Source organism: Populus euphratica, unplaced genomic scaffold, assembly GCF_000495115.2.
Source record: "Populus euphratica unplaced genomic scaffold, PopEup_1.0 scaffold265.1, whole genome shotgun sequence".
NCBI classification, from domain to species: Eukaryota; Viridiplantae; Streptophyta; class Magnoliopsida; order Malpighiales; family Salicaceae; genus Populus; species Populus euphratica.
In genome coordinates, this window is record NW_011500148.1 from 292,691 (window position 1) to 304,458 (window position 11,768).

Genomic DNA, 11,768 nt, shown 5'->3' on the forward strand with positions numbered 1-11,768 from the left:
CAGATTCATGTCTCCAAGGAAATCGGCACAATTCCTAGGACCTTAGCGTTCCAGTTCTTTCTTCTCGGCACTTGGCGCATTCCTAGGACTTGATGTACTCTTTAAACACTAAGACATTGATACAATGAATGATATATATAAAAAATCACATTGATTCGGGCTAATTTTTTTTTTTTTTATATATATATATAACAGTAAAATTTTGGTTATAAAGTACTCTTTAAACACTAAGACATTGATACAATGAATGATATATATAAAAAATAACATTGATTCGGGCTAATTATATACATATAATAATTATACACACACACACACATATATATATATATAACAGTAAAATTATGGTTATAACTTTTTATTTATAATCAAAATTTCACTGTTATTACACACACATATAAAATGATTCAGGTTAATTATATATATAAAATAACATATTAAATTAATTCAAGTTAATTTTAGTTAAATATTAAAATTTATGATTGAAGTTAAAAAACCGTGATAATTTTACATGAAGCAAATTAAAAAATAAATCATGAAAATTAACTTTCAAACAATAAATGTTTGAGAACAAATTAAAAAAATTAATTAAAAAAATAATTTGAGTCAATCTAAGTAAATTGGTTGAATCCATGTCATGAGTGATGAGAATTGAATAAATTCATAGAAAAAAATAAAATAAAATAAAATTACAAAGATCAATTTTCAACTAACCCAATATTGGAGATGAAAATGAAAAAAGAAATTCAATTTTTTTTTAAAAAAACTCAAGTCAATTTAAATTATCCTTCTAAACTTATAACTTAATTCATGAGAATAAGCTACTAGGACGAAAGCAAACTAAAAGAAATTACAAAATCCAATTCTTAACCAACTCGAAGTTGGAATATAAAACTAAAAAAAGTTCTATTTAAAAAATAACTAAAAAAACACGAGACATTATGAGCTAATCTACTAAACCCATGTCTGGGTCATGCGTCCAAGGTAATATTATAGAGAAAAAATTGTAAAAAATTACAAATTTCAATCACCAATAAACCTCATGTAGACATATGAAATTCACAGTATATTAAGATAGTGATATATTGGATAAAATATTTTTTCTTTAAAATATTAAGAAAATAATATATTGGATTGATTCGGGTCAACCTTGATTAAATAGTAAAATTGACTACTCAAGTTATAAGATCGGGATAACTTTATATGAAATAGATAAAAAATATCATAAAACCCAATTCGCAAACAATTAATGTTGGTGGAAAAGACTAAGAATTTTTTATTATAAAAAAGGATAAAAAAGAAGGCTCGAGTCAACTTGAGTAAACCGACTGAATCCACGTCACATGTAGTAAGAATAAAAAAACCCTATAGAAATAAAATTAAAAAAAATTACAAAGGCCAATTCTTAACAAACCAAATATTTGAAGATGAAAAAAAAAAAAAAACATTCAATTAAAAAAAAGATATAAAAAGACATGGGTCATTCTAGGCTATCCCTTTGAACCCGCGACACAGAGCATGAAAATTAACTAACCTTAAAGAAAGCAAACTAAAAGAAAATAAAAAGATTAATTCTCAACTAACTTAGTGTTAGAGAACGAGATTGGAAAAAATATATTTTAAAAATGACTAAAAAAATACTAGAGGCAACGCATGCTAATATGCTGAACTCGTATTCTAATTCATAAAAAGAAAATTATTATTTTTTACTAAGGTCAATTTTCAACCACTCTAATGTTTGAGGATGACAATAAAAAAAAAATCCATTTAAAGAAAATGATAAAAAAAACAAGAGCCAATCTAGGTTTTCTTTTTGAATCTATAACATGAGTTATGAGAATAGGCTTAATCTAGGTTTTCTCTTTGAATCCATGACATGAGTTATGAGAATAGGCTAACCCTACACAAATTAATATGAAAGAATTTATGAAACCCAATTCCTAATCAACTTATTGTAGGAGGATAAGATTAAAAAAATAAGTCTATTTTAAAAAATGACAAACAAATACTTGAGAGAATATAGACTAATATGCTAAATCTGCATCTCGAGTCATGAGATTAAAATAATTTTATAAAAAAAATTTAAAAAAATTATAAATTTCAATTTCAAATCAACTTTATACCAAAAAATAAAATTGAGAAATAACTTAATCTAGAAAAAGGACTTGAAAAAAATATCCAAGTCAACTTAGTGAACTATTTAAACATGTATTCCGAGTCATCAAACCGTGATATCCTCATAGATGGAAAATAATTTTTTTTAACGAAGCTTAACTCCCAACCAACTTAATATTGGATGATGAATTTAAAAAATAAAAAACCTCGAGTAAACTCAAGTCATCTAGACAAACCTGTAAGTCAGGGTAGAAGACCAGGATTGCCTCATAAAATGAAAATTAAAAAAAAAGCTCAATTTCCAATAAATATAATATTGAATGATGTAATTGATAAAAAAATAGTTGATAAAAATAACAATCAAAATAATAAGAATAAAATTTGATACAAAAATAATTTGGTAGTCCAATTTGTTTTTTGAAGTGTGGTAAGTATGAAAATCAAGATGAGGAGAGAGAAAAAAAAAGAAAAAAGGTTTGTCAGAGCCTCATCATAGCTCATCCATCGAAATACACAACACATGGAGATAGGATGTGATGTGACACTTTGAAAAACATAAAAGGGTTGAATCAAACACTTACGGTTGCCGCACATGCTACCTTAATGTGAGGACCTCTCCCATGCTTTAGCACGTGCTTTGCACATGCCAACAACGTTTCTTATTTTTTTCTTGTTAAAAGGAGTGCTTGATAGAAAGATTTAATTTTGTCCTTGAAGTTTTAATTATTTTAAATAAAAAAAATCAATTTTTTTTCTAAACCCAATGTCGATTTTTTCCATGACAACATGAGAGTCCCATGCAAATCTAGATTAAACAAACTATGAGATAGGATTGAGATAAACAAAAATGAAAAAAAATGAAATTAAAGATGTCACGACCCAATTTTCGATTCTATCACCGACATATAGGCAAGGTTTCCCTTCAAGATTCCATGCCTATGCGAATCTAAACTTACATACAAACTTATCTATTAAATAACTCAAATAAAGTTCAACGCAACATTAACAACAAACTAATTTCATAATAGATAATGTTCAATATACACAAATGAAGTAATACAACAATGAGAAATATATATACAATTGGCTTTAGGTTCTTATAGTAAGATTTCTCAAATAGGCCATAACAACAATATCATAAGGTAAAGCTCGTTAGAAAATCAGAATGCAATGAGCATGAGGCTCCGTATTGTGTGATGATCCGTCCACACAGGTTGGTGATTACCCCGACTAATTAGGGTTCAGATACAATGTGCACAAAGACTAACACTACTCTGTTAGCATGGGTATTTTGACTGGCATACCATAGGTTCATAATCATAATTAAACAAACATAGTTATTTCTCAATGCTCAACTCATGACATCAATCAAATGAGGAGCTATCAATTCAGAAGCCAATTTAAAATATATATTGGTTCATATAAAAAATTCAGATTCAATAATTGATCATGCTTTATCATAATAAGAAAAATAATTAGCATATATATTATTAAGAAGCATGATCCAATTCATATTAACAAATCAAATATTTATAATATTTCTCATACAAATGCAAAATTATCCATCCACTTGACTCAAAAGCAAACAAAAACCAAAAGCAGACATCGAAGAAAATCTTACAGATATCCTGCCAGTAGAATATCAGGATTATCTAAACACAAAGCAGACACCAAAGAAAATCTTACTAATGTCTTGCCGGTTGAATATCAAGATTATCTGAATACAAAGTAGATATATTCAATAACGACTCAAAAGAAAATTTAACCTATTTAATATACTTAACTAAGGGTGTATTCTGTAACCCTATATGTTTTTGAACTAATTAGTTAATTTTTCTCAAAAACCCAAAATTTAACGGTTTTCCCGTAAGCTAATCTATAATAAAATAAATAATAAGACTTGATAATAATTCACTAAATAAATATCATTTATTCATCAAAACAATCTAAAAAAGCTAATATTACAGCTAGGGACCAATCTAGAATTTATTATATTTTTAGGGCCAAATTATAATTTTCATTTAATTGAAGGACCAAACTTAACATATCATAAATTCATGATTATAGTGAAATTATGTCCATAATTCCTCCTCATTTCTGTCCAAAACCTCTAGTTATGCTCCAGGGACCATTCTTGATTTTTTTTTTAATTTTTAAGGTCAAATGGTAATTTTTATCAAATTGAAGGACCGAATTGAAGTTTTAAAATTTCTTAACTATACAGTAATTCTGCCCGGAATTCATATGTTATTCTGTTCAGAATCTTGGAATATGCTCCAGGTACCAATCTGTAATTTTCAAAGTTTGGGGACTAAATCATAATTTTCACAAATTGAGGGACCAAATTGAATTTTCATCATCTTCAACCTCCACCCTAGAATTTCAACAGAAACCTACTATTCTTTCTAAATTTCTAACTTAAAATTCACCATTTACACAATTCATAACTCAAAATCATCACAATCTTCCATAATTAACTTAATAATCAATTACCCATAACAATCAACCCCTAACATTCAATTTAATTCATCGATTAAACCTAAAACATAAATTTTCAAAACCCTAACATTCATCAAAACTAAAATTAAAGTTCAATTAACATATATTTATACATTTAACAATCTAAATCTTACATTTAAACTTATTTCCTCCCAATCTCTTTTTTTTTCCCTTATTTTTCCCCTTTCTTCTTCTTCTTCCTCCCTTCTCTCCTGCCGGTTTGCTCTCTTAAAATTTCAGATCTTTTTTTTTTTTAACTTAATATTTATATTTATCATCTCTCTATTCAATTACTACACTACCCCTAATTTATTTATACCATCTTCTAAGCCACCAAGGGCTTGGTTGTCTTTTTCTATCTTTTTTAATTTAAAACATTACAAAAGAAAAACTTGATTAACTAAGAAAACATTGTATATACATTATCATAATACAGAATGCATATAAGTCTTGTAATAACAAAAAATAAAATAAAATAATTCTAATTCTTTTAGTCTCTTTTAATAATAATAATAATAAGAGACTTAACACATTTTCAAGAGTTGATGCAATTGAGTGGAGACTTTGTGTCTATTTAGGATATGGAAGAAAATATAGGAAAAAAAGATATTATTCATTTAATGTTGGGTTTAAATTCATTTTATATAATTTATTTTATGATATATATATTCTAAAACTTAAAATAGATGGAGTGTTCTTATGACATTACTTTTATGACACTACTTTTACATTGTCCATTATAAATTTAGAAATAAAATTGTGACAATTATAGTAATGATTCCATCAGATCATATGATGATTATTATGATAGACCAAGATTCTGAAGCATAGCTATGTGCACAACCATGCAAAAAGTGTATGAAGATCCCTAAGATAGCTACATGCTTTAAATCCTAAAACTATCAAGTTCGAATGCCACAGTATCAATCAACCTGGTACTACACGCCAACAACATGCACATACCGCCAACATGTTACATGCACATGCTTATAGTAAATTCATACTTTTCATGCATATTTTTGAATGTCATCCATTACTTGTTGCTCCCCATTGCATTTGTTTTTCTAGTAAAATAGTTTTTTAACAACTAAGTTCTCTCTTTTTATTTCTCTTTCTCCTTTTTCTTTCTCTCTTGGTATTTATTACAAGCTATAATTCCACATGGAATAACAATAAAAAAAAAAGAATTTTCACCTCTAGCAGCTAAAATATTTTTTCTAGATTTTTTCATGTTTTTCCAACTATATATTTCATGTTTTAGTAAGAGAGAAGCAAGATTTTTCGGATCTCTAATTCACTGTTTTTACATAATATCTACCTAAATGCAGTCTCGTTCAGCCTTTCATCATTCGCGAAGAAAGCTCAAATACAACGAAGTCTTTCGAGCTTCATCGGTTGCAGTAATACAGTTAATCAATGACATTATATATCAATCTAATGTTAATAGATTCTTTTATCAAATTAGCTTACCTTGTCTTAGCGATGAGAAATAATTCATTCATTTATTTCTATGAGAGAAAGGTAAAAGAAAAATCAATTACAAGTAGCAAGACCGATTCACTAAAATACAATCTTAATGGCTCGATCTAGAGCCGTTCTTTTGTATTACATTTGATAACAATCATACAAATATACATTGGTACTGGCACCATGCACGCACGCATTTTCTTTCCACACCAAAGTTCAAGCACAATATCATATCTCATATGTCATTCCAACCCTGAGAATCCTTGTTCGTGGGATTGCCAGAAATTTCTCCCCTGTTCTGAAGTTCTTCCTCAGGAAAGAATACACGTGGTTAACAACTAGTCTCTTGAACCAGGATGAATTTGGTTCTGCCACCACTTCTGTTTCTCCTAGCAGATAAACCACACCTTTCTCCATGGCTTTTTGTACAAACTGGATCTCGTCTTCAGCACCTTTAGAGACCTGCGCAGATGCGATTCCAGCAGAAGAATTTGACAAGTTTATTCCACTGATGGATCGGATGGAACCTGATGAAACACGGGGTGCGCTGAATGACTGATTAGGCTGTTGTCGTGGTTCCTCTACATGAACTCTTGTTGATGGTCTTCCTGTTCCATCCTTCTCTACAAGTAGAGTGGAATGTTGGATGTTCTCTGGTTCAAATGTTGATTCAATGTTGCCTGCTTCATGAATGAAGTATTCCTGCCGGATGAATTCTTTCAAGTGTTCGACCAGCTGCTTTTCAAACACATGAGACTCCACAATTGCATCTTTGTATCCATACCTCACAACACATCGGAACATACGGTACTCTTGTGGCTCGATTTGTCGGAAAAGAAATCGCTCCTCGATTGCCACTTTACTTATTGGAATAGACTTAATTGAAACAAACACCAGAACTGAATGAGTGGAAGGTATGTTGGAAATGAAGTGAGGGAATATTGGAGGAATGCCCTGGACAAGCTCAGAGTACAAAAGTCCTATTCCCGGTAGCTGGTTCATATTTGCGTTTGCCGCCAGTTGCCTGATATATTCACTAGAGACCTTGTTTTTAAGCTCGTATAGGTACCTTTCTCTGTGCACATAGTGCCATGTCCCCATGGCCACCATTAAGAAAAAAGATAATGCTAGTGGAAGGTACCCACCTTGTTTGAATTTGTATAGTACAGCTGATAGATAAACGACCTCTATAGCACCAAATACAAAAAAGAAAAGAGTTGCCGATAACACCCTTGCCTTCCATATAACTAGCATTATAAGTGTAACCATACAGGTTGTCATAACCATAACAGCAACCACAGCAATTCCTGCATGCAGAGAAGTTTGTCTTTCATTTCACTTGTGATAGAGAAAAGGCATATCTTGAATAATAGCCCTCCGCAACTTAATGTTGTGTTTGTTAATTTTAATTTACAGGACATAATTTCCGGCTGTGTGAGTGAACTGAAGATCACATCTTGAGAAATCTATTGATCAGAGGCCTGTCGATCCAAACTAGACCAATAATTTATAATCACAACTAGGCATGTGCGATTCTACTAGACGTGCACAATCTAGGCCAAAAAATAAAAAAAAAACGAAGGGCCACGCCTAGTCTGTAACTGTACACTAGTTTTGAATCAATTTAGCTCTCATGTAAGGCGCCATTCTTAGCACTGCAGCTCCACTATTCGGAACTGCAGGGCAACCCTTCACTATCTTTTACTTTTTCTCAAAAGAGAATTAGGAATTTTTGAATCCCAAGAATATGAATTATAAGCTCTTTAAGAAATCAAATTGAGCTGCTGAAATTGAATTTCCTGGTTGCTTACCGTAGGCATGCCCAATATTTTCAGTTGTCCTGAATGCCAAAGTGACGATTACACAAGCAACCATAAGCATGAAGTTGATCTCAGGTATGTAAACCTGACCCTCATACTTAGCAGAAGTGTGAACAATCTTAACCCTGGGAAAACAATTGAGACTCAAGGATTGAGCAACGATTGAAAATGCTCCTGAAATCATGGCTTGGCTAGCAATAATTGCAGCAGCAACAGCAACAACAAACATTGGCCAATATAATGGATCTGCACGCCAATGGAAAGTGATTACTCTACTAGGAATTTATGCTTTCATTATTCAACAGCAGTAAATATGACCAAAGAAAGTACTTCATCCATAACGAAGAAAAAAATCAAGATGGTTCATTGCAGATGTTTTTCCGGCCACTTGGTTTTTACCTGGCACAGACTTGTAGAAGGTATCAGACACGTCATTCGGGAATTTGGAAAGGTATGCTGCTTGCCCAGCATATGCAGCTAGTAATGCAGGAAACACTACACTGGAGAAACTAATCTGCGAATAGAAGCACCTAAGATTTGTCATCTGTAATGATATGTATAGGATTCTAATCGTAAAAGGTTTTTTAAATTAAAAATGATTTGTGTTTAGAATCCTTATTGAAATAGTTAACTATTTGTGTTTTTTAGTGTTTTCAACCTAAATTGGCAGAATAATGGGATTCTGGCAATAGGTTATATCACAAATTTATATTAGTCTAGTAGTCATAATTAAAGCTATATTATAAACCATGAATCGTAGCCCAAGGACATGCTCAGTAATTCAATGGATCGTGTTCTCTCATGTTCGATTTTCGGATTCCTAAGCAGGTTTCCATTGCTAAAACTGCTAAGAGCTGAAAGAAAATTAGAAATTAAATAATGCTTATGTATCTACTCACTTGAATTGCCCTGACGCTAAAGTGACCGAGATCAGCAAACATAGCTTCAGTCCCTGTCATGAACCTACTACGTTAGAGAAGAAAATTTACAAGGAAAAAAGAGGAAAAGAAAAAGAAAGAAGAGAGAACTTCATAACCAGACCGATCACCTGTAATGCATAGAACTACCCCACCAAGTGAAATCCATCCTTGCTTGCCATTTCTTTTGAAGTAATCGATTATATATTTTGGATTGAAGGCACGTAATACACCAAGATCATACTTGAACAAGTTGAAAAGACCGATTCCACCAATGAATGAAAACCACAAGAAGATAACTGGGGCGAAAGCGAAGCCCACTTTATCGGTGCCCAACCGCTGAAGAGTGAATAGGACAATCAAGATTGCAATTGAAACACCCACAACGGTATCTGGATAATTAAACAAACGCAATGTCACTGAAAGAGGTGGATCATAATTAGCCGTGTGGTGAGAGCGGTGGGTAACTAGCACCAATGTGTTTCAAGTATCAAATATGTGTATTTCCCTCCTAAAAAAATCCATGTATTCTAGCTCCATCGATATGCAAGTATTTGAAAAACATAGTAGTGAAGATCATGCATTCTAGTACGTACCTTCACCAAGGGACTTGATCCCACTCACTGCTGAAAGAACTGCGAAAGAACATTTAATCACAATTATTCGGGATTTCTCCGGGGAAACACTTATCCGAAATTATATATATATAGTTGTCTGCGCACAAACCTGATATGCTTGGAGTTAGGACGCCATCTCCAATGACCATAGAAGTTCCCAGAATGGTTACTAGGAAAAGTATGATTTTAATGGTTTTACTACTTTCCATCTTCTCTTTAATCACTTGTGCCCGTCTCAACTGACTAGATGGCGTGTCAAGCTTGTAGTTAGATAGTTGACTGTCCTCTGGCTGGTCATTTGGAATTAAGCTCACCTTTGCATACCGGCATAACAACGAATAGAGTGCAAATGTTCCACCTGTTCATGAGTACATCTATTAGTTTGTAAGATGATACAGTAATGCAACCTTCACATCTACTTTTCAGCTCCTGAATGCCTAACAAGGCAACAACATGAATGGAACAATTCCAACACGATGCTCTGCTGATTAGTCATTGAAACCACAGGGTTTTTGTTGTTTAACTAGTACATTCACGAGCATTTTATTACAAGTCGGGTAAACATCTAAATTTAAAAAATTAGATAATTCGAGTTAATATATTAAATCTACAAACCAGGTAATGAACTCTATTGAGATTAATATTTTTTTTAAATTATTAATTATTTAATTATATGATAACAAAAATAGACGATTATAAAATCAAATATCAAACCAATATTGAGATTTTCTTTTAGATTATGATAATCTCATGAAAAAAAACAAAAATATAAAACTTAAATTTTAATAATCTAATATTAAATGATGAAATAAAAAAATCAAAGTTAAACTCGCCAAACCAGTCAATAGATTGATGAACTTTCTAAAATTTAATAAGAAGGTTTTTTTTAACTAATTTTTAAATTATATGATAAAAATAAAAATAAATGATCATATAATCAAATTCAATTATAAAAAAGTCTATAGTTAAACCTATGAACCGAGACAACCAAGGTTATTTAGCTAAACTCGCAAACCGGGTCATTAACTCCCCAAATTTTAATAACCTAGTTTTTTAAAATCATTTTTTATTTAACTATTTTTTTTTTAAAATAGACTATACTACGATGCTAAGATATTTTTTTAAGATCAACCCAATACTAATATATTTTCTTGATATCGCGATAACCATTTAAAAGAAAAATTAAAATAAATTATCAACTCTAAATCCCTATAAACATATTATATAAGGACTAAATGAGAAAAAAATCAATAAATAAAAATAAAAAGGAGTCAAAATGCAAAAACAAATATAACAACATTATGGATTACTATTGTAATCCAGAGTGAAAATTGGTGTAGGGATACAATGTTTTCATCTTTTATTTATTTATTTTTTTAAATAGATCATACCATGATATTAGCATATTTTTATGATATCAACCTGATGATTAGGTATTTTTTTGAGTTCGTGATAACTATATAAAAAATAAATTATTAATTATAAATCTCTATAAACACATTATATAAGGATTAAATTAAAAAAAGTAAATAAAAAGGGTGAAAATGCAAAATAATAATAATAATAATATTGTGGATTACTATTGTAATCCACAACGCGAATGAGTGTGGTGAAATATTTTTGATATCACAATAACCTTATAAAAATAAAAATAAAAATAAATTATCAATCTAAATCCTTATAAAGATATATATAAGGATTAAATTAAAAAAAAATAAATAAGCAAAGAAAAAAAAGGGTCAAAATACAAAAAACAAACAAACACTAGGATTGCTATTGCAATTCAGAATGCTAATAAGTGTGGGGAAACAATGTTTCTTCCACACCATTTAGTTTTATAATTAATTTAACCATTTAGCTTTATAATTAATTTAATTAATATTGTGATAAATTAAATAAATTATCAATTCTAAATTTCTATAAATACATCAGAATTAAATTTGAAAAATAAATAAATCAGTAAGCAAAGGATAAAAAGGGTCAAAATGCAAATAATAATAATAAAAATAATAATATGAAAACAATGTTTTGCCAACACTTTTTTAACTTTATAGCTAATTTGATATTGTGATAATCATATAAAAAGTAATTTTAAATAAATTATTAATTTTAAATTTCTATAAACATATCAATTTTTTTCTTAAAAATTAATAAGCAAAGAAAAAAATAAAAGGTAAAAATAAAAAACTAGAGGTTACTTTAATAATCTACCTTGCTAACAAGAGTAGGCACACAATGTTTTTTTCGCAACTTTTAACGGAATAGTTAATTATTTTTTCAGTGTAAACAAATAGTACACAGTAAGAATCAGGGCTATAATTTATGGCACATAT

At 30.1% G+C, this 11,768-nt stretch overlaps 1 protein-coding gene across 1 annotated transcript in view; it reads right to left on the reverse strand.

Moving 5' to 3' along the window:
* Positions 1-6,263: 6,263 nt before the first annotated feature.
* LOC105110863 (potassium transporter 5-like) overlaps positions 6,264-11,768 on the reverse strand; it is a 7,028-nt gene continuing 1,523 nt past the window's right edge. Inside the window, exons 2-8 of the mRNA XM_011006043.1 lie at positions 9,545-9,793; positions 9,415-9,453; positions 8,950-9,210; positions 8,801-8,853; positions 8,301-8,415; positions 7,893-8,147; positions 6,264-7,388 (exon numbers count right to left, since the gene is read on the reverse strand). Coding sequence (XP_011004345.1) covers positions 6,310-7,388; positions 7,893-8,147; positions 8,301-8,415; positions 8,801-8,853; positions 8,950-9,210; positions 9,415-9,453; positions 9,545-9,793 — 2,051 coding nt within the window. The 3' untranslated portion in view covers positions 6,264-6,309. The remainder of the gene's footprint in view (positions 7,389-7,892; positions 8,148-8,300; positions 8,416-8,800; positions 8,854-8,949; positions 9,211-9,414; positions 9,454-9,544; positions 9,794-11,768) is intronic.